Genomic DNA, 22,376 nt, shown 5'->3' with positions numbered 1-22,376 from the left:
TAAAGTGTGAATTGACAGGCAGAATGGATGCTAGCCAAATGCTAACGTTTCATTTTAGAAACCCCGTAAAAGCAGCGAAATTGGTGCAGCTGTCGTTTCATCTGACAGAAACAAGCTGTCGATATTCATGTTCTGTTTTTAACACAAAGGGGAGGAACATAAACACGAACGAGCCGTCCTACATTTGTAGCAGAGTGACTCATAACAATTTTAGAAGTCTCTGAAAATTGTTGCCTTTGAACAAAGATGTAAAACCAGTGGGGGGGTTTTTTGTTGTCATTTCATGCAAGTAGAGCTGTTTTTCTTCCAAAAATCTAGACAGATGAGTTTTTTTTTTAAATAACCACGATTCCTTTCCTACTTCCTTTCTTTCTTCATTCTCACTTCCCTTCCCTAGACCTACTTGGGACTGACTGTTTCTGAACATTTGCGTTTTTACTCGTCTTTGTGTATTTGCAGGGAACGCTCCTGTCACATTTCCCTTATTTTCATGCGTTTTTTTGCACAATGGCCCGCCGCTTTGCCAGCGCATAATAATAGCCTTCAACAAGCACTTGAAAGCCATCAATTGTCTGCAGGCACGAGGGAACGAGACGAAAGGGGGCGTGAAGTAACGAGGAAGGCAACTGCGGCCTCCGACGCGCGCAGGAAAACAAAGAAATAGTCTTTGCTTCTGCTTTTATGTACACGAGGGCGCTCATTGAACTACAAAAACATGGTGCGATTGTCAAGGAGTAAACCGCATTGTCACAAAGAACGGCAAGGTTATAGCTGAGTCTTTCTGTGATCGTCTCATTTTGCAGGCCAAATGAGCGTAAAGACAGATGTTTGTGCCAAGCCACACGTAACAAAATAATGACAGGTAGTGAAGGCTGATTGACATGCCTGATTTTAAAAACATTGGCAAAAGTGTCCCGGCAGCAGATTGCCTGCAGCCTGGAATGTGTTTCATAATTTGATGCCTTTTGCTCATTTCTTAGCGCGCTCATTTGTCAAAGAATTGAAATTCCACTCGGGCTCTTGAACAGTCAGAAAAAAAAAATCGATTGCAACCTTTTTTTTTTTCATTCGACGCATAAAGGGAGAAAAAGGCTATTTTTATATTACTTTATAACACATAAATGCCGTTTAAGATATTGTCGAGTGTTTTTTGAATCGCATCTGTGCCATTAGACGGCTGGGATTAAAGATCGCAGTCCTGCTGTTGACTTTATGCGCGCTCGCATAGACGGCGTAATTCACGCTGACTTTTACGTGCCGTTTATACACAACCACTCGTCTTCCTTATGACCTCGACGCGTCACGCAAATGATGTGGAAACTGGGGGAAGAATGCTATTTTATGTGCACCTTTTAACGTGGTTCGCTTCATCGCTTACCAGGAGGTGTGCAGGAACTAGCGTTTTTTTTTTTCCCTCCACTCCAAATTTTTGTTTAAATTTTTCACTTGAAGTCAAGATTTGAGTCCGTGTCAAACCGCCGCGTCTGATGCACATCTGGAAGCATGTTGTATTGTCATCCCATGAGCCGAACAGGAATAAGTACCACAAAGACCCATTGATGCAACCGTGAGGTACGCAGTGCTCGACCTCCCGCGTGTGGCCCAAGGCGTGACGCCGTATTAATGAGACGTAGCGCCAATGTGAGGAGTCATACATCAGAGTGGCAAACGGCACCGACGCGGCCGCCCCGGCGAGGTTCGCCGGGGAAAAAAAGAGCGGCAGAGCGATGGATGGAAGAGAAGCGGCAATGCCTCAGGTAGTGTGAAAATGTGTGAAAACAGCTGCCGGCCTTGAAGTGCAAGCGAGAATGGAGAGTTTGGGAGGCGATGCAGAGATGATAAGGACTGAAGTGATGAGGCGGAGGAAGGCCTGACAAGGGCAGCTTGGTGGGGGATGGCGGGGGCGAACCATCTTGAAAGAAAGTCGCTGCATCATGATGAAAAGAGGAGGAAAGACAGGCACTTGTGAAGAGGAACTTCATCTCAACGATCTTAATCCAGATCACAGTGTTTCACCTTCAGAGGTAAAGTGTATCAGCCAGACTGTATGGTTACAATTGTGTTGTTAATTTTCATGCATCACCGCAGTGGACAGCTCATCAAGGCGTTTTAGTCTGATGTGCACTTCAGTGGATGGCTGTTGAAAGGGTTAATATCAAAAGTGTGCGTGAGTCGCTACCTGTGCTGCCACAGTTACCTTGAAGAAGTAACTTAGTTACTTGACTCATTATTTTAAAAGTAACTACGTTTCCGTTTTAATGAGGTTTTTTTTTTTTTGGACATCATGGAAAAGATCTTGAAGCTAGATAACACCTTGCCTACAGCACAGAGTACGCCACCTACCTTTAATATTTTCTTCATCTGACACATTCCATCTTGAAAAAAGCAAATCTCTCCTTTTCCGACAATATTGTTCATGCGGTTGGAACGTGACATGGCGCATGATAGCAAAGTTTACACATCAGCGTTGACAGTCGATGTGAAACTTGAGCATCCGTCTCGACATTTGATTTGAAAGCGGTTGCAAATTGCACATCAGCCGGCAGTGGACAGCTACTCAAAAGTTGCATTCCATATGAATGCTGTCAAAGTTGCCCATCAGTCGCTACTGCGGACAGCTTTTTTAATAACCGCTTTCTTCCGTTCCTTCTCCCATCTAATGCCAGCTCTCTCCAAGGAGGTCTTGGGGGAGAACACGCCAAAGTCGCATAATGAAGCCACTCTGCTTTCGATACATAAGCTCATTGTTAGCTTCTTAGTATTCTGCTGGATTTGTGTAACAAGGAGACGAGGAAATGGGGAGAGTGACGGGGAGGGCGGGGTTGGTCCTGGGACTTTTCAGAATCTAAAAATATCCGCCTTTGCTCCCACGAGCACGTTGCCAATCAAAGCCTCTCTAATGGTAATTTAGTCACCTCTAATGGTCAATTAGCTAGCAGCTAGCAAACACGCCGCATAACAATCTCCGGCTGCTAATTAGTTGTTGGAGGGAGGGAAGGGGGGGGGGGTTTAGCATCGGAAAGCTGCTGGACTGGAGGTGGACGTGGAAAGCTTGTTAAACAGGAGAACAAGCAGTGTCAACTTCCAGCGCCTTCCTTCCTCGGAGGGCTTTACGCGGTTGCTTTTCATTTGACAAATGCGCAGGAATTGTTCAGCGTGGCCAAACGTCCGATTGATTCAAATATTTATTTTTTCAAAAATGTAGATAAACAGGTGTAATTTTACAAGTCGCGTACGTAGCATAATGTAAAAATTTGTAATGTTACACAATTAGTAATTTTTTGGGGGGGGGGGGGTTATATTCATAATCTTTGAAGAATGGCCACATTCTGTATTCTTTTTAGACAGAAAGTCATAATATTAAGAATGCCGCCGTGTTATATGAAGGTTTTGACATTCCTGAAATTTGACAGTTGTTTTTTAAAGAGATCGTATCAAAGCCGTTGTGCGCTATTTAGAAAGTTTCACCACCTTAAATAAGCATACAAAAAACCTTGTCGAGGATAAATGGCAAATGGCAAAATGTTTCGCACTATAAGGTGCATCGAAAAGTTTTCCATTTTCTGAAAAGCTCACAGCACGCCTTAAAATGATGCACTGGATTATAAGACGCAATCTACAATGCATCCACTAGATGGAGCTACACTCCTTCCGTTCGACTCGAGAGGCATTCATGACCGCCTCCGAAAAACATAAATTAACGATTAGTTCAATGAAACTACGAAAATTGAAAATACTGCATCAAAACAGAAAATCAAGCGAGGAAATCGCAAAACAAATTCTATAGCCCCCCCAACAGAATTTATTTTGTAATTTCCTTGGTTTTGGATACAGTACACAACAAAGGAATAAATTACACCCAATTCTGAGACAGTCCAGTCTCCTACATTTTACTGACATTTGATCGTTCAGTTGGACCCAAGGCCGTATTTTAAAGGTGAAATTCGTTCTGTGTTTGGTCGAAGGATGACGCAATGTTCCCCAAATCGGCAAAATATTGGAAGGAGTAGAGATGAATCGATTTTCACAGCACGTGTAATGTAATTTATCAAACCTCAATCAAATCTTTTCTGGTTGTGTCAACATTTTTGAAATACCAGAAACAAAAAAAACCAAAATTATTTGCATGTCATGTTCTATTCTGCAAAGCAATTTAGAAGCTTCAAAATGATCTAAAAGGCTGACTTTGCTTGTCACAAGAAGGAGTCATGCCTTAACATTTCCTTGCATCTGACTATTGCTGATCTGAATATAAAAAGACAACACTTCTCCTCTGCAGATAATGAGTTGCTGTACCGTGACCGCGACGGCAATGTGGTCCTCTTGGACGTGGACAATAATGACAAGACCATCCTGCTGCATCACAAGAAGTTTGTAAGTCATCCAATCACAGGAAGAGAGGGCGCCAGAGGAATTCCATTCTAATTTTACCGCAGCTTCAGCAATATTCCCCCCCCCCCCCACCCTTTTTTTTAAGCTTCATTAAACCGAATATTACGACTCACAAATGTGCTGCGCACGGTTAATACTCGGCTTGCTTTTTCCCTGTAAACATCTCCGAGGAGGCGCAAAGACGAATGCATCTGGGGCAGCGGCGCGTCGGACGTTTAAAGACTTCATTTAAAAGGAAACGGCGGCGTGCGTGCTTAATGATGTCATTGCTCTCGTATAGGAGATGTACAAAGCCAGCAAGTACGAGGTGTCTCCCGACATGAAGCACGTGCTGCTGGCCTACAACGTGGCACCGGTGAGCTCGCCCTCTTTTTTGCTAAGGCTGCGTGACGGATGCCCCCCCCCAGGCAGCAGAATGAGTTCATGGTGGTGGTGGGAAATGTTCATCATAGAATAGAGTGTTTTTGTCAACAAAGTGGCTTTTTTCCAGGTGTACCAGTATTCCTACACGGCCTTCTACATCATCTGCAGCCTTGAGACGCCGTAAGTCACCACAGCACGATTTTTTTCTAAACAGCGGCATTTTTCTGTGATTTTTAAGCTTGGATTTGACCAGCAATTCAAGTCGAGGTAGCAACTTTGATGTTTTGATGTTAAAAATGTCTGATCGCCTTCAGGGAGACGTGGAACTTGAACCCGCCCGAGGTGCGCAACGCTCAGTTGCAGTATGCCGGCTGGGGGCCGCGGGATCAGCAACTGGTAAGGACCACGTTCAGTTTCACTCCAAATAATGTCGGTGGGGGATTGTGACCCATTCCGACGTATACCGCGATTTCACAACTTTTAGAACAGACCATCGTAACCCTGTAACGTGATAACATGATAAGCAACCACTGTCCCTGAAAGGGTTAAGCTAATTGAACGTTTGCAACCAGTTCTGAAAGTTACCGAGTCTACAATTTGTGAAACAAGCACTAACGGCTTACTACCGAGAGAGCTTACGAGCATGGCTCATCTCAGTTCGTTTTCCGCTCTGACATTACTTCCAAGTGGAAAAGGGCGGAGAAGTACCTTCTCATTCCCTGACAAATGAGTTCAGTTGTTTCTTTTCAGAATCATCTTTATTGGCAAAGTATGTCGAAAACACCAAAGGAATTTGTCTGCGGTAGTATGAGCCACCCAAGTATTGTAGAACAAGCAACAATAAAATAAAATGGGCAATCAAATTGTTTAGGGAGTTCATGGCAGAAGAGAAGAAGCTATTGAAATATCTGCTGGTTTATACTTTCAGGTAGGCAACTATGTACACAAAGTACATAGTTGCCTACCTGAAGGAAGGAGCTGAAAGAGGTGGTGACCAGGATATGAAGGGTCTGTGAGGATTTGGCCCGCGCGTGTCTTGGTTATTTTCTTTTTCCATTTCCTGATGTACCGACAGAGTGTGCGCTTATTCCTATTTGAGGTCCGGAGAAATTATGCAGAAACTAAATTTCCAGCTCTAGCCTTCCTCTGTGGAGTTTGCGTGCGTGTCCTCAGGTGTCCTCTATCAATCTCATTCCAAAAACATTGAATACGCTAAATTGTCCATATTTATATTTATTAATTTTGCCGGCCTGCGATTGACTGGCAACCAGTCCAGGGTGTAGCCTCACCTCTTGCCCAAAGTCAGCCAGGACTGGCTCCAGATCAGCGTTACAGAAAATGGATGCCGTTCCTCTTCTTCGGGGGACGAGGGGGAGGGTCGATCTTTCAAGGATTGACGACGTGGACGGAAAGACTTGAGAAATATTCTCTCCTTCCCCGCGCGCTCGTAAAGTGCGACGGTTTACGAGCGTGCCGAACGATTGACTGTGGCACAGTGCACGATGGGGAAAAAGGCCACATCGGCAAAGCCCTTCAAGATTCTTTGGGAGGGTTTTTAATTCTTTTTTTTTCTTAAATGGTTGTTAGTTACTGGAGCATTTTGAAGCTGAAGTTGACTTTGCCAGGTAAACAAACTTCAGCACTTGCCGGTATGTAATTAGCTTTGGTCTGGGAAATTGATGACATCCCGCAGCACAATGCTATTAATTATTTGTTATCAGGTCGGTAGATTAATTAGCATGCTGGCTAGATAGGTTTTGCCTGGAGATGGCTGGCGCTCGTCATGATTTAAAGAAAAAAATGATAAATTAGGAGGGGGGGTAATTAGAAAGCCAGAATCGTCATGGTGAAAACACACAGACGTCAAGGTTGTCGAGTTTGAGAGCAGCTGCAGCTTGACAAAAGTGGCTTTAAAGCATAAATGGGAAACACTAACCCTAGCCTGGCTGTAAATCAGATTAATAGAAAAAACCCAAAAAACAAAACCCTGACCTAGGCTTGAAACCTAAATTGGAAATGAGGTTTCAAATCCTAATATTGAAATGCAGCCCTGTCAAGGGATCCAAACTTTCAACTGAGCAAGGCTAAGAAATTTCACACCAGGCTTCCAAACACTTCGAACCCTGACTTTGACCTCCATTTCAAGCCTTAACACGGCCAAGAGAGCTTCCCTCAGCTTCTCCTCTGTTGCATCCATTCAGCCTACCGCCGCCATGCTGTTAATAATTCTCCTCCTGTATTAATGAACCTGTCCTTGCCGAGAAGAGGACAATGTGAAGACAGGGTAGCTGCGAGTGTAATCAAAGGTCTGCTCTATTTACCCAGAAATAGGGTCAGGCGTTCTCCCTGTGGCGCGACCTAAAAAACGACTCCAGCTGCACTGTAGCGACACACATGGGACCTCGTCACACCGAAGAACAAAGTGAGAGCTCGAGTGAGAGTAAGCCACAAGATGGTGCCAAAGCGCTACTTTTATCCAAATAAAGCTGTCCAATATAATTTACGAGAGCGCAGACCTCCACCAAGGCCAAGCAACATTGTCTGAAAATGGTTAGAAGCCATCGAACCAGGTGAGAGCCAGTGATGAAAAGCCACAGTTTGCTTATCAGCATGCAGAGCAGGCCAAGGTGGGGCGCGCACACGCCTTATCATCAAAGGGGGGGGGGGGGGGGGTCTGACCCTGGTGGCGCAGCAGTCACCTTATCACAGGTGAGAATCCACCTTGGGGTGCCGACATGCATTAATGTGAGGCCTTTTAACCTGCCTGACACCAGAGATCAACGTGCGGATTTCAACTTTTATTTATGGGGGCAGCCAAGAAAATGTTAAGCAATGGGGTAGGGGGGGGGGGGGGGACTTTACTCTCATTTTGAGATAAGGCGGCGAGCACAAGGGGGAGCAGATGTGGAACTGTATTCCACGCGGGGAGATTTGTTGAGCCGAGGAGGCGCGATAACTCGAGCCGAACTGTTGACTTACGGACAACAACAGACGCTCGTTTTTACACCTTTTCAATCCCAGCCCCCCCTCCCGTTGATTCGTAAATTTGGCTAGGGTTGCAAATTAGGGTTTCAAGACAGTTTAAAGGTAGCAAATTAGGGCTTTAAGCAGGGCTGTATTTTCAAGTTAGGGTTTCAAGCTTGATAACATAAACCTGTCCACTGTAGTAACTGCTGTCCCTGAAAGGGTTAAAGTTTTAAATTCAGGTCTTCAGACAGGTTACGGTTCTAAATTGGGGTTTCAAACCTGACCTTTGTCTTCATATTGTATGTGAAACATGACGCTGAGTGCTGATGTGTATCACCCCCTGACCCCTCCTCGGTTGTGTCTCTTGAAGATCTTCATTTTCGAGAACAACATCTACTATCGCTCGACGGTGGAGAGCCGCTCCATTCGTCTGGTGTCCTCCGGCAAGGAGGGCGTCATCTTCAACGGCCTCAGCGATTGGTTGTATGAAGGTAAGGTGTTTATTGCCTACAACACCGATTCGCAAACTCACCAGTTTTCCGAGTTTGGTCACGTGACTTTAGCAATGCGAGCCCGAGGGCACTTTGACGTCCATTGTCGTCAACGGCAGGGGACGGTGCTGCATAAAATGTCCGCCCCCTTAGGTGGCTGAAAACAATTTTGTTTCTTTCGAATTTTAGTGCGAAGAATATTTTGAAGTAGACTCCTACTTCCTACCACTGGCAACAACAGTACGTGATGAAGAAAGTAGACAAGAGTGAGAGAAGCAAAAAGGGGCCAGGTTCCGCGTTAGCATCCCGCTAATGAATTTGTATGGGCGGCCTTGGAGTGCACGCTCTGCTCCAGTGGAGCAGACAGGTTCAATATCACGGCCGCGTGGCAGAGAGTGAGATAGAAGATGGAGACAAACTAGTGCACACTGTACAACATGTTGTAAGTCGTGAAGCAAAAGCTACGTTGTTGGTGGCGTAATGTAATTTAATGCCACCATGCAAAGGTTACCCACTGCGCCAGGATTTAGCCCGCTTTTAATTTCGTGTCGAAAGCGCCTCGTAGTTCGTTCTTCAGGCTGACATTTAAAAGGAAGCGAGTGCGTGCTTTTGGGGCACGGTTCATTCGCTGCTGTTTAAGCCTCAAACTGTGCCGCGGTTGCTCAGCAGCTGCTTCGTGTTTATCGCTTGCTTACTCTGAGGGATGGAAGAGAATACAATGGCAGTGTTTCGATTTCAGGGAATTCATGCGCTGAATGTTTGTTTATTCCGCTCAATTTGACCATTATGTGGCTGAAAGGTGTGAATTAGACTACAAAAAACAAGAACTACAATTTATTGGGCTGCTCCTCTTAACTATGTGGAGTCCCGCAGAGGTTCTCTCTTAGGTCCATTCATGTCACATGAATCCTGCTGAGTGTATCTTGTGTTTAGAGTTTCAACATGGAGTTTCAAAATATGCTATAGGCGTTCAACTTGAGGTATCAACCAGGGTTCAAGGCAGGTTCAAGTTAACAGTTTCAATTTGTAGTGCTTATACGCTTAAACTGTTCGGTTGTCAGGTTAGTCGTCCACGTTTCCCCAAGACAGAATTGCTTGACATCTGTATTGTTAGCATAACCCCTGAATGCAAATGGTTCTCGGAAAGATCCCTGGGGCACGCCAAAGAGCTAATTTGAACCTGACTTACAGAATGCAATCAATGCAAGCCATCCCCTCCTTTTATCCTTGCATCGCTGAGTCAAACCCTTTTCCCAAAGCTCGACCGTTGTGAATGGGCGGCAATCGAAAGGCGATGTCATTTATTAAAACTGAAGACTCCCCGTTCTCACCTGAAAAACTGTTTAGTGATGCTCGCTTTGAAATGGGAATCAGCTCGGGCCATTTGTGTATTCACACTCGGCCGCCGCTGATTTTCCTCCCAATGACTCAGACTCTTCCGGGGGGCCAAGGTCAAGCGGAGGCTCAGGCCGCCGCCGAGGCGAAATGAAGCTTTAAGCCGCATCTGCCTGTCACCGAAAGGGGCGGGTGAAAAGGTAGGCGAATAATCTCCCGGCCTTGAATATCTTTTGGCCCTTGCATCGCTGCCTTCATCTTCCGTATGTGTGTGGAAGGTGGAGACTGCAAATATGAAAAGCATATTGAAAGAGTTGTGTGCAATGGACACACAGTGTCTTGGGGGCTTCTGCTATTTGAATTACATATATAAAAATGTGTGTGTGTGTATGTATGTATATTCATCAGATTCTGCTAGGGCCTGATAAACGCAAAGAAACACCCGCCGTGACTTTGATTTGGGTCCCTTTTGCCTCGCAGGTATTTGTGTTCCTGCGGGCGGCTTCCAAGTAGTAAAGATATCAACTTCAGATTTCCTCCCTTTGAAGTGGGGCGGCAGGCATTTTTAATAAACTGACATGGAAACACAATCAAGAGTGCACCGCCACTCAGGCCGCCACCGTCGCCGTATCAACTCCTAATCCCACAAAAGCATCTCTAATGAGATTTTCCTAACACCGCAGTCGAGGCGGAGGGAACGGCGCTCTATTCAAATCAATTGTTGGCCGGCTACATCACAAACAAAGACGCCCACTCAATGGAGCGCCGCTGGTAGGGCCAAGTTTGAAAACAGACAGTCGTCCAAGGTCAATGCTTATGTGAAGTCAAGGGAAAAAAAATCATAATAATCACAAAAGATATACAGTATATGGAGAAAACCTAAATAATGATGATGATGGTGGTGATGATAATACTGGTTAACAGCCAATTTTAATCAGAGATGGCTTTTCGTGTCACAAAACATATTTTGGAGGCTAATTTCAGCATTCCCAAATGTCTTTTTTTTCTGGCATGCCAGATTGTTGATTTTATAAATAATTAAAATGTGGTCCACGTGCATGTAAAATGTATCCTTTTTCAAATACATTATTTCTGCTTATCTACACTAAATGGATGGATTTGAATATTCACCAAAATGTATCAAATGTTTTCAGTCTGTAAGTATTGTCTTTCGCAAAATGTCCAACATGTGCCAGCGGTGCCGTCTGCTGAACACATCAAGCAAATTTCCCCTCATTGGAATGCACAATAGCGCCGGCAGCTAATTGCCCGAAATGAGTCCAGTGGCGTTTGGGGCAATGATTATTGGACGTTTGCCCGAATGCGTTCGCCAGACGGCATTTGTTATGCGGCGGTGGACGATCACCTTGAAGGCAAAGAGGCACCATTAGCACTCGTCAGGGTCCGGCCTCACGGTGCTGAAGGGTACTCGAGCCAAAACGTCAAATCGGCCGTGAGGAGCAGGCGTGCCGCTCGTGCTTTCAAGATGCCGTTGAGGCCACGCGTGGCCAAGAACATTCTTGAAAAGAGCCAATTAGCCCAGGGTGACGCTTTGCACTTGTCGGTCGGGAGTCAAGTGGAAAGCCATGTGGAGACTTGAAACCGTGACGTGAAAGATGCAAAATGGGGACGACTGCGTGCAGCTACACGAATGGACAGTGCTACATAGAAGTCAATGACAACAAAATGTTATCTTGTATACTGTCTACGTGGATGTCAGTGTCAAACTATGGATAAATAGATTTTTTTTGCGGCTTTACTGCACTGCAGTAGGTTTTTTTTTTTTTGGTAATTTCAATCATGGGCACGAGATTTCATTGTGTGTATTGCTGACTCGCATCGCAATAAACAGGAGCCTAAAAGAAAGAGTGCTGTCAAAACAGAAATGTCCTAAGTTTGGGATCATTTCACACTTAATAAACTCTTTCATTCCACAAGACGTATTTGTACGTCTTTTTAAAATTAGGCCCCGCTTACTAAGGACGTACTTGTACGTCTAAGTCTTTTTTTGCGTCATAGAGAGAAGGAGGGTCTGATGCAATCTGTGAATGAGAATACACCATTTGCATTCTAAATCATGTAAAAAAGCGACCAGTAGGTGGCAGTGGTGCCTCACGTGGTTGAAATGCATGTTTTTTAAAAAAAGCTTTTTCTCAGTTTTTTGCCCAGGAATCGCCATTTTCATGAAACTTTGCCATTTTGTAATGCCGATTGCTAAAGAATGGAAAAAGATGTTTTTTTTGTTGTTGTTTTTTTACCCTTTCAGGGACAGTGGTTACTACAGGAGACAGCGTATTATCTTACACGGTGCATGAAAGTCTTCTTAAACTTACAAAAGCAAATTGATTCATTGTTGCCCAGGGTATAGAAGGAGCGACCGCTCAATCCGGGAGGGCAAATGAAAAAAAACCCCCAACATATATGACACGTTGCCAGTTTAAGTCGAGCACTTGGAAGCCCGTAGCGTATTTGCATGCAAGTCAAACAAATATGCGTCCAGAGGGGCTTTGCTGCTGATGAAGTCTTTCCAGCAGGGTGCACACTTGATGAAAATGCTAATGTGGAAAGTGTGACATAGATATTGGCGCACTTGAATTTCAACTATTGATATTCATGTTTAAACTTGTTAAACGGCATGTTTGTTCAACGGTTGATCTTAGGGCGCAAGCCATTTTCTACACTTTAGATTGGTCCAAAAATTTTTTTTTCAAGCTAACATCCAGACGTGGACTAACCAAATTGATAAGGGTGTTTTCAGCCCTGACGCTAGCGATATGTCAGCATTAGGCTAGCAAAATTTAATTCTTACCTGTTTGAATTTGTCGCATGTAACTGTCTTTTGTTTGATGTTTAGTTTGACAGTAAGTTCAATGCTACACCGCTTTCCTACTCCCTCACTTGAGGTACATTTAAGGCTTGGTGGGAAACAACACGGAATGTATTTGTAATCATAGGCTGTCACTTGTTAGCTGTCAGACAACAAGAGCGTTAGCATGTTAGCATGCAGCCATGTCATTCAAAGGCCTTCTCGTTGGCTCCCTTCACATGTTCATTTACGCCGTTTCCCCCCCACCCCCCATCTCATTTCAGAGGAGATTTTCCATTCCCATGTTGCCCACTGGTGGTCTCCGGATGGCGCTAGGTTGGCATACGCCACCATCAACGACACCCTGGTGCCCAAAATGGAGCTTCCGATGTTCACCGGCATGCCCTACCCGACGGGCAAGGAGTACCACTACCCCAAGGTTGACTCCTTTTATTTCACGCAAATGGTGTTTGTTCAGTGATTCTCTACGTTTTTCGATGCGAAGGAATCGTCCGTCTGAGCATAGTTCAGTTCTAGTTAATGTTTTGGTTGTGCGAATTTGTGTCAAACTCATTTTTGTCGTGGGCCACATTTTAGTTACCGTTTCCCTTGGAGGGCCGTGATGACTGAAACTATATAAAGAATAAAGTTTTATTCAACTATTTAAGTAATTGTTATGAGGGGTTTGGTAACAAGAAAATGTTTACAATATGTCACTGATTTATTAGATATGGAAATTTGAAATGTTGGTCCGCATTTTAGCAAGCATCATGGAAGTTGTCATCTTTGATTAGCATTCGTGGGCCACTTAAAATAATGTGGCGGGCCACATCTGGCCCCCGGGCCTTGTGTTTGACATGGGGTCTAAGAAGTCATGTTATATTTGGCTCAAATTCATTTGGCTGCGTGCAGGCGGGCGAGGAGAACCCGGTGATCACGTTATACGTGGTCAACCTGAACGGGCCTCTTCACACTATCGAGATGAGGCGACCCGATGACGCCAGAATGAGGTGCGAAATCCCAAATCAGCTGTGTAATGCTGCCATTTTTCTTTTTCCTCTCCATCCTATTCATCATGTCACTCGGGTGTTGACGGTGTGCGTTTCAGTGAGTTCTACGTGACCATGGTGAAATGGGCCACCACCACCAAACTGGCCGTCAACTGGCTCAACCGAGCCCAGAACATCTCCATGCTGACGCTTTGTCAGGCCACAACGGGGGTCTGCACCAAGGTCAGCCTCGATGTGTGTGTGTGAGGGAGCGGGGGGGGGGGGTGCTGCTGCTGCTGCTGCTGCTGCTGCTGCTGCTGCTGCTCGACAATTCTAAAAACATCCTCTTACAGAAACACGAGGATGAAAGTGAAGGATGGCTTTACAGGCAGGTGAGAACATCGGCATCATCGAAGGAGCGAGTGTCCTTTTCGCGTGTAAAATAGCGCCATCAGATTGACTTGAGGATTCGCTCGTCTTTGTAGAACGAGAAGCCTCTGTTTTCCAAAGATGGTCTCAAGCTGTTTTTCACGAGGGCCATCCCGCAAGGCGGCCGGGGAAAGTTCTTCCACATTTCCATGGCCATCTCGCAGGTATGACTCGCTGCCACCCGCGGAGGAAGTTATAGACCAGAGGTGGGCATACTACGGCCCGCGGGCCGGATCCGGACCGTTGATCTTTTTAATCCGGCCCGCCGAAGGTTGGTACGCAATTAAGGTTTGATGTGAATGATTGCATTCATTTCATTTGGACTGGTAATAACATAATTTCAACACCAGATGGTGCAATTACTTCAAATTGCAGAGCACAGGGAGGGAGGGGGAGAAGAAGAGGGAGAGAGTAATGACCGCGGAAGGGACATACTGTATACCAAAGTTGTTTCACTTTTGTCATTAAAAAAAAATTAAATTAAAAAGAATATGTTCACACTTTAATGCTTTTGTTCTGTTGATGTTTGGTATGGACTGTCAACATATGCAGTTTTTTATATGTAACTTATCTTGTGCTGACCCGGCCCACCTGTCAAATATTTGAAATCAATGTGGCCCCCGAGCCAAAAGTTTGCCCACCCCTGTTATAGACTCATGGACACGAACGGGTCCGAGTCTCTGATGGACCGGATCGTGACTATTTCCTGGTTTTCGAACTCCCGATTGAACGTTTTGTTGTTGTTTCATATCGTTTGCGCAGCCAAACACCAGTACAGACACCCTGCAGTCCATCACGTCCGGAGACTGGGATGTCACCGAGGTCCTGGCCTATAACGAGGAAAGCCAGCTCATGTGAGTCCACACGACCGATGCGTTTGTTGGGACCAGAGCACGGGGTTAGAAAATCTAGAAAAGTTTTCCCGAAATGTGCCGGCAAAGCTCTGACGAATAACTCTCAGGGACCCTTGCAGGAAATGAAACGGGAAGTCAGCCATTTTGGTTTGAAGAATTCCGAGACAAACTCTTACAAGGGAATTTGGCCAAATGACCACCAATTAATCATTTTGAGAACAATGTCATTTTTATAAGCGGTGATGTCTAAAATCTGAATGAATGACAACCTTCTCTCCCCCCACCCCCCCGCCCCATTCCAGCTACTTCCTGAGTACAGAAGACGGCCCAAAGCGTCGTCATCTCTACAGGTGCCACTTGAAATTTTGAGATACGACAACTTTACTTGGTCAAGCTTGACATTTATTTATTTATTTATCGTCGTTTGTCTCCTCAGCGCCCACACGTTCGGCTCGTTCAACCGCCGCTGCCTCTCGTGCGGCCTGGCCGACGCTTGCGGCTACGTCTCCGGCTCCTTCTGCCACAATATGAGCTACTTCCTGCTCCACTGCCAAGGTGACACTGTGCTCGCGTTGCTCACTTCGTACCCGCATACATCGACATACAATATGTGCAAATCCAGCGGATGCGTGATAGGGGTGAACATGAAATCACATCGCGGCTCCCATTTGGCACACGGGCTCCCGCTCGCGCCGGGGAGGGGATGAAATTCCTTTCCTTCACCCCGCCGGGGTAACACAAGGTCCACGCCGACCCGCTCCCGGTGGGCCGCTTTGTAAAAATGATTTGATAAAGTCACGGCATCATCATGGCCGCAGTGCGGAGTGGAAAAGTGACTCGTGGTCCCAATTTTGCTAAGAGCATCACTACATTGATTTGTTTTGCTGTTTTCAAGACGGGCATCTTGTCTTCCTACTTTCCTAAAATGGGATGAAGTTGTCTTTGGAATCTTCTGGTTCACGATTCATCCGAAAATGACTTCTTATGTCTCAAATCTTGTTGTGATGCTTTCTTTAGGACCGGATGTGCCGTTTTTCACCATCTACAAGACGCAGGTGGACGAAGAAAACGCAGACGACGATGCAGAGTTGGGGGACAGAGAGAGTGAGTGAGACCGAAAACGTAAGACGTCGAACCAGAGGTCACCATTTTGCTTCACATTTGCGATGAGAAGGAAAGAAAATATACCGCGTAACAGTATTTGTTACTTGAGGCGCATATTCCAAGAAAATCTGACTAGCGCAATAACGACATTAACAACGACCTTCCGCGAGTGGATGTTTGTGCTGCTTTTGTGGTAATCTGATTACTCCTCTCCAAGGATGTGTTTGGATTCAATTACCGGCGTGCGCCGACGCCATCAGCACATTGTAATCGCGCGTGACACGTGTCTCGCTCTTTGGCTGCTCGAATACAACGTCCCCGACGTGTTTGCATCACATTTGCACCTGATTTGTTTTCACATCAATCTTCTAAAAGCAGATAGATGTTGTCGCCTTGCGCCAGAACAAATTTGAACGCTGGTTCTCCCTTTAGATGTTACAAGATGGCAGCGCAACACTACCTTTGCTGGAAACGAAGCTCCTCAACTCACGACAGTATTATACGCCAAGTTGGTGGCAAAGCACTGCTTTTGTCGAAAGGAAGCCCCTCAAACTCCATTCAACCGTTTCTCGGCCCTGAGGCGGCGGCGAAGCTCCTCTGATGGCTTTCGTGGGTTTTGCAGGGTTCCCACCGGTCCTTAAAGTTCATAAAAATCCATTAAAAAGAAGTTGTAAAATTATGTTCTTAATTGTCCTTAATTTTCAGGAAAAGCTTCTAAAATCAATAAAAATCGTTTAAGAATTATTTTTATTTGAAAATAAATAGAAGTTTTATATTTTCTAAATTTACATTGTTCTTAGTGTACTTTATTTGAGAATGAATTCAAGTTTTTTTCATTTTCCGACCTGTTGAAAATTTGACATGCAGTATATCAAATAAAGGGTTAGCTGATTGCCCCCCCAAAAATAGATGTGCCCTTCCTTTGGCAGCAATGATTTGAACACCAGCTCTGTGAGATGTGGCTTTCTGTTCAACCCGCATATTGCTAAGCGCGCATTAAATCCACCTCGAATCCCCTGCTGAATGGAGAAAAAAAGTCCTTAAAAATGGCTAAATTAGCTCTCAAAAGTCCTTCAAAGGTCCATAAATAAAAAGCAAGTGGAAGAGTGGGAACCTTGTTTTGTGGCGCGCAGGTATGGCGGAGGTGCGCAAACTGGAGAGCAACGACGTGCTGAGGGCGACGCTGGCCAACATGCAGATGCCCGCGGTGGAGTATCGGGACATCAGCATCGATGACTACAGTACGTCGTGTTGGCTTTTCAAGCCGGGCGAAGCTCAGTCAACAGGAACAGGCGCGCGTGGCGCATGTGTCGGATCTGTGTTGGGCTACTTGATGTATTTGGGTGTGTTCCTCTCAATCTTGCCTTTTCAGCTTTATCGATGCAGATCCTCAAACCTGCCGGCTTCGTGGAGACGGCGCACTATCCTCTCCTACTGCTCATGTAAGTGATGCGCAGGCACACACAAGACTTTGTTGGAGAAAAAAAAATACAAACTCACTCATAGAATTTAATTTATGTATTCAATGAAAGTCTATCTTCATTTTAACCATACGGTGTCACGTAGCTATTAGCAATGATGCGGCACATTCCAGCCCGCCCGTGTTTATTTGTGCTGCTCCTGCGTGCAGCGACAGCACCCCCGGTGGCCAGAGCGTGTCGGAGCGCTTCCAACTGGACTGGGCCACGGTGCTGGTGAGCAGCTTCGGGGCGGTGGCGGCGCGCTGCGACGGGCGCGGCGGCGGCTTCCAGGGCACCAACCTGCTGCATCGCATCCAGAAGCGGCCCGGCGTCCTGGAGGAGCTCGACCAGCGCGAGGCCATCAAGTAGGTGGCGCCGGCACTGTCGTCAGGCGCGCCGACACTCGGCTTGACGACATTTGCCGCATTTGTCGTAGCGTTATCCTGAAGGAGCCTTACATCGATAAGACCCGAGTGGGAGTCTTCGGAAAGGTAACGAACGAACCTTTGTTTCCATTTAAATGAGGAGTCAAGTAAAAAAAAAAAAAAAAAAAGTCTTTCTGATTAATCTTGTGTCGGAGGATGATGAACAAAATTTCATTCAAGCTGTTTTCTGGATTTGGTCATGTGACTGTGATGTCATTTTCCGGCGACAGCAAGCGGGCAATACAAGACTAACAAATTCCTGGAAACTTTTTTTTTTTTTTACATTTTATATTTATCTTCACTTTTGGCAGTGCCAGACAGAAGAAAAAAGTGTCATGGTGGATTTTGAAATTCGAAATTTCATCATGTTCATGTTGCCTCTGCGCTGTTTTCAGGAGTACGGCGGTTACGTCGCCAGCTTGTTGCTGAGCGCCGACCTCTCCCCTGCCAGATGCGGCGCCGTCCTCTCGCCCGTCACAGACTTTGAATTATATGGTGAGGCTCCTTCTGCGAACCGGTCCAAACCCGACCTCTACTTGCAAATTGGGAGCATGGCCGCAACCTCTACTTGAAACCCTAACCTTTGTTTCAAAACCCTATTTTTAAACCCCAGCCCTACTCACCCTAAGCCAACCAAAAATTTGAAAGCACTCACCCTTATTTGTAACTGTACTCGAAACCCTAACCCTTGTTTAAAATGTCAAACACAAAATGTATTTGGAGATCTAAGCTTTGCTCGAAGCCCGACTTGCTAATGCGAAGCCTGTCTTCTTTGTTTCAAGCGTCCGCCTTTTCCGAGCGTTACCTGGGGATGCCCAAACCTGATCCTCGGGCTTACGCGGTACTCACTCCACATTCCCGCCGCTAAAGATTCTTGTCGTCTTTGCCCGTTTCCTCCTTTTTCACCTGCCGTCCTTTGGTATTTTACTTCCCACTCAGATGGCCAACCTGGCGCACCGAGCGGCTCAGTTCCTGGACAAGAAATTCCTCATCATCCATCCGACGGCAGACGGTAAGAAAGGGCTGCGCTGAGGACGCCGGACCGAGAGGCTGAATTTTGGCCTATTTTGTCCTCTCGTAGAAAAAGTTCACTTCCAGCATTCGGCCAAACTTATTGCGCAGCTCATCCACGAGAAGGCCAACTACACCTTGCAGGTAACCGGCACCGGTGAAATGAAAACACAGAGTCATAGATTTGTCGTGTGGTCACTCGGTGGCAGGAGCAATTCTGTTGGTCCTCGTCAGATCTACCCGGACGAGGGCCACTTCATCCACAACGAGGCCACCCAGCAGCACCTCAGCCAATCGCTGGTCAACTTCTTCGAGGAGTGCTTCAGGCTACCTGAGCGACTTTTGGACGACGAGCTAGACGACGACGACGACGGCGGCGAAGAGGAGGGTTAGCCTGACCTGGTTTCGACCCCCAACCGCCCACCGCACCGCCTCGCCCGCCCCGAAAAAAACCCGACTAGCTAGCTACCGCGCCCATCTTGGACCAAGCGCATATCCACGGTTTTATGCAACGTTCTCGTCCGCAGATTGGACTTCAGACTGACTCCAGAGCAGCTGAGGATCACCGCCATCTATCCTCTGTCATTTTGTCCTCGGACCCCCCAAATTGTCCCAAGATAGGCTGAAACACTCTGGAATATTCCGCCGGACGAGCTCCCACATGGACTTGACGCTTGCTAAGGGGACGTTTAAAACCAGACTGGCGGACTTGTATTATACTGAAAATCAGATACAACTGCGTTTTATGGGACTTGCGATTTTCTAAAGTTGTGATGAACTTTTCATGTTGGACTGTTTCTTTTTGTTTTTTTTGGTCGACTTTTGTCAATGTAAATAATATAGCACAAACGTCCATGTGAGTATGAAAAGATGCATAGAATGTTCATGTTTTCGCCGTGTAGTCCAAGAACTGTTTGGAAAAGAGGACCTTATTTTTTTTTGAACAAATTTCCTTACTTTTGTCACCTGACTGCCTTATTTTGTCAAAAAAATAACATCACAGGAACGGTGTGCACGAAAATTAAAACTATTAGCCGAGCTTTAGCGTAAAGACCAAAGCTACGCTCGTTCGTGGGAGACTTGGAGGGAAATATAGCGAGCACAGCTAGCCTTTAAAGCTAACACGGATGTGTCGAAATTAACAAAAAAATTTACCGACAAATGGAAATAACCACAATGACGCAATTTTTAGTCCTAACAGGAAGTGAATGTGCGAACGAGCGAGTGCATTTCTGAAAGCTCTTTTGAATTCAAACCCGAAAAATGATGCTGGATATAATGTTTCTGGAATTGTTGTTTCAACATGCCCCCCCCCCCCCTCCTCCCCTTTTATCGGCTACATGTCACATTAGCACAAGACTAGCCTGTACAGAGTCTGCATGGTTTGTTTAAAAAAAAACAAAAAAAACGTCTGAATTTATATTTGAAACAAATACACCAATGCTGATGTTAAAGACATTGTTCAAAAGACCGTTCCGGCTTTTGCTCATCGTAGCGTGCGTGCGTGCATATGTGCACGAGCGCATAGTTGGGCACGCGCGGAACGCGGTGATGCTCGTGTGCGCCCACGTGTATGATGTGGCTCTTTGCAGTAACACAGTAAAAAATTGTCTCTTACTCTCTGACTGGTTGGCCACCCCTGATCGAGAGTGTTCATGACCTGCATGTTTTTAATCCCCCTCCAGAAAGACAAACTTGTATAGTAAGGCGTTTTTTGCCGAAAAAAAACCTAATGAAAAGGAAGGCGTTTTTAAGACAAGATAAGAAAACCTTTATTAGTCTCGCAATTTAGCCGGCAAAAAACGCCTTACTATACATTGTCGTGGGGTTTTTTTTCGGCTAAAAACGCCTTAATATACATGCCAAAAACGCACTGTCAAATGTATAGTAAGGCGTGGACAGTGAGGCGTTTTTGGCCCCAAAAAACAACCATGTATACTAAGGCAAAACAATTTACGGGAATGCAACACAGGTTATAATGTAAGAGAAACATTTTAAGTCTGACTTTAAATAATTTAAGAAAAACTGTTAAATCGATGTCATTGTTTTTATTTTGAAAAATGCCATTCACACGTGTTGTATTTGACTTCAAGGCGGAGTGGAGCGAATGGTGAAATAAATAATTTTCATTGTGTTCTTTTTTTTTTAAAATACACACACAAAAAAACATGGATTGAATTAATTACTGGCGCGAAAAGAGTTGCTCAGATGAAGGAAATAAAAGCAAAGGTATTTTAAAAGCATTGGATAATGCACATTGGGCCACGGCCGGTCGCTGTCTTGGAGGAGGAGAACGTCAGTCGACATTACGAGACAATTTGAAGAGTCTGGGAGAAGGGAGATATTCGACGATTTGCGAGCTAAGCTCGTCAACAAGGCTATTTGACCAAGCTACGCCGAGCCCGGGAAGCAGCAACCAATAACAGCTCTGTGATAGCCCACATTACATAGAGCACGAAGGCATTTTCGGGAGGAGGGAATTTGTTCAACAGTGCTTGGTGGACTCTGCGGCGCCGATATGTCCGGAGCAACAAAAGAAGTTCAACAAATCCAGGTACAGACCCAATTTTTTCAGATTCTCATTCGACTATGTAGGGGTTTTATGACCAAAAAAATCGACCATGAAAAGTAAGGCGTTTTAAGCTTTAAAAAAGTGTAGGAAGTTGATGTGGCTGTAAAAGAGCGACCATGTATTTACAGTATAGCAAGGCAGTTTTCACAGTGAAAAAACAAACCATGTAAAGAAAGGTGTTTTTATTTTTTAAAAAAAACACGTATACATGGTCTTTGGCCCCCAAAATTGACCATGTATAGTAAGGCATTTTTGGCCCAAAAAAAACGACCATGTATACTAAGGCGTTTTTAGCCCGAAAAAAACGACCATGTATAGTAAAAAGAGTCAAAAACGCCTTACTATACTATGTCGTTTTCTTCATGCCAAAAACGCCTTATATATATACTATGTCGTTTTTTTCGTTCCAAAAACGCCTTACTATACTATGTCGTTTTTTTCGTGCCAAAAATGCCTTACTATACTATGTCGTTTTTTTCGGCTCAAAAACGCCTTACTATACTGTCGTTTTTTTCGTGCCAAAAACGCCTTACTATACTATGTCGTTTTTTTCGTGCCAAAAACGCCTTGCTATACTATGTCGTTTTTTTCGTGCCAAAAACGCCTTACTATACTATGTCGTTTTTTTCGTCTCAAAAACGCCGTACTATACTATGTTGTTTTTTTCGTGCTAAAAACGCCTTACTATACTATGTCGTTTTTTTCGGATCCAAAACGCCTTACTATACTATGTCGTTTTTTTCGGCTCAAAAACGCCTTACTATACTATGTCGTTTTTTTCGTGCTAAAAACGCCTTACTATACTATGTCGTTTTTTTCGGCTCAAAAACGCCTTACTATACTATGCCGTTTTTTTCGTGCTAAAAACGCCTCACTATACTATGTCGTTTTTTTCGGCTCAAAAACGCCTTACTATACTATGTCTTTTTTTTCGGGTCAAAAACGCCTTACTATACTATGTCGTTTTTTTCGGGTCAAAAACGCCTTACTATACTGTCGTTTTTTTCGAGTCAAAAACGCCTTACTATACTATGTCGTTTTTTCGTGCCAAAAACGCCTTACTATACTATGTCTTTTTTTTCGTGCCAAAAACGCCTTACTATACTATGTCTTTTTTTTCGGGTCAAAAACGCCTTACTATGTCGTTTTTTTCGGCTCCAAAACGCCTTACTATACTA

The 22,376-nt window shown here is 45.0% G+C and overlaps 1 protein-coding gene across 3 annotated transcripts in view; it reads left to right on the top strand.

The window, feature by feature from the left end:
* LOC147187015 (A-type potassium channel modulatory protein DPP6-like) overlaps positions 1-20,758 on the top strand; it is an 83,685-nt gene extending 62,927 nt beyond the window's left edge. For all 3 annotated transcript variants that reach the window (XM_086101992.1, XM_086101991.1, XM_086101990.1), the window contains exons 4-26: positions 4,280-4,374; positions 4,673-4,747; positions 4,883-4,935; positions 5,070-5,151; positions 8,093-8,213; positions 12,639-12,793; positions 13,267-13,364; positions 13,463-13,586; positions 13,697-13,735; positions 13,829-13,936; positions 14,535-14,626; positions 14,929-14,976; positions 15,063-15,181; positions 15,644-15,730; positions 16,864-16,971; positions 17,103-17,172; positions 17,361-17,555; positions 17,627-17,681; positions 18,011-18,110; positions 18,398-18,456; positions 18,555-18,627; positions 18,697-18,770; positions 18,861-20,758. In XM_086101992.1, coding sequence (XP_085958118.1) covers positions 4,280-4,374; positions 4,673-4,747; positions 4,883-4,935; positions 5,070-5,151; positions 8,093-8,213; positions 12,639-12,793; positions 13,267-13,364; positions 13,463-13,586; positions 13,697-13,735; positions 13,829-13,936; positions 14,535-14,626; positions 14,929-14,976; positions 15,063-15,181; positions 15,644-15,730; positions 16,864-16,971; positions 17,103-17,172; positions 17,361-17,555; positions 17,627-17,681; positions 18,011-18,110; positions 18,398-18,456; positions 18,555-18,627; positions 18,697-18,770; positions 18,861-19,019 — 2,189 coding nt within the window. In that variant the 3' untranslated portion in view covers positions 19,020-20,758. The remainder of the gene's footprint in view (positions 1-4,279; positions 4,375-4,672; positions 4,748-4,882; positions 4,936-5,069; positions 5,152-8,092; positions 8,214-12,638; positions 12,794-13,266; positions 13,365-13,462; positions 13,587-13,696; positions 13,736-13,828; positions 13,937-14,534; positions 14,627-14,928; positions 14,977-15,062; positions 15,182-15,643; positions 15,731-16,863; positions 16,972-17,102; positions 17,173-17,360; positions 17,556-17,626; positions 17,682-18,010; positions 18,111-18,397; positions 18,457-18,554; positions 18,628-18,696; positions 18,771-18,860) is intronic.
* The last annotated feature ends 1,618 nt before the right edge of the window (positions 20,759-22,376 follow it).

The sequence above is a fragment of the Hippocampus guttulatus genome, chromosome 21, assembly GCF_054856545.1.
Source record: "Hippocampus guttulatus isolate MCC_2025c chromosome 21, RoL_Hgut_1.0, whole genome shotgun sequence".
In the NCBI taxonomy this organism is placed as follows: domain Eukaryota; kingdom Metazoa; phylum Chordata; class Actinopteri; order Syngnathiformes; family Syngnathidae; genus Hippocampus; species Hippocampus guttulatus.
The sequence above is the reverse complement of the archived record's forward strand: the minus strand, read 5'-3'. Positions and strand labels throughout refer to the sequence as shown.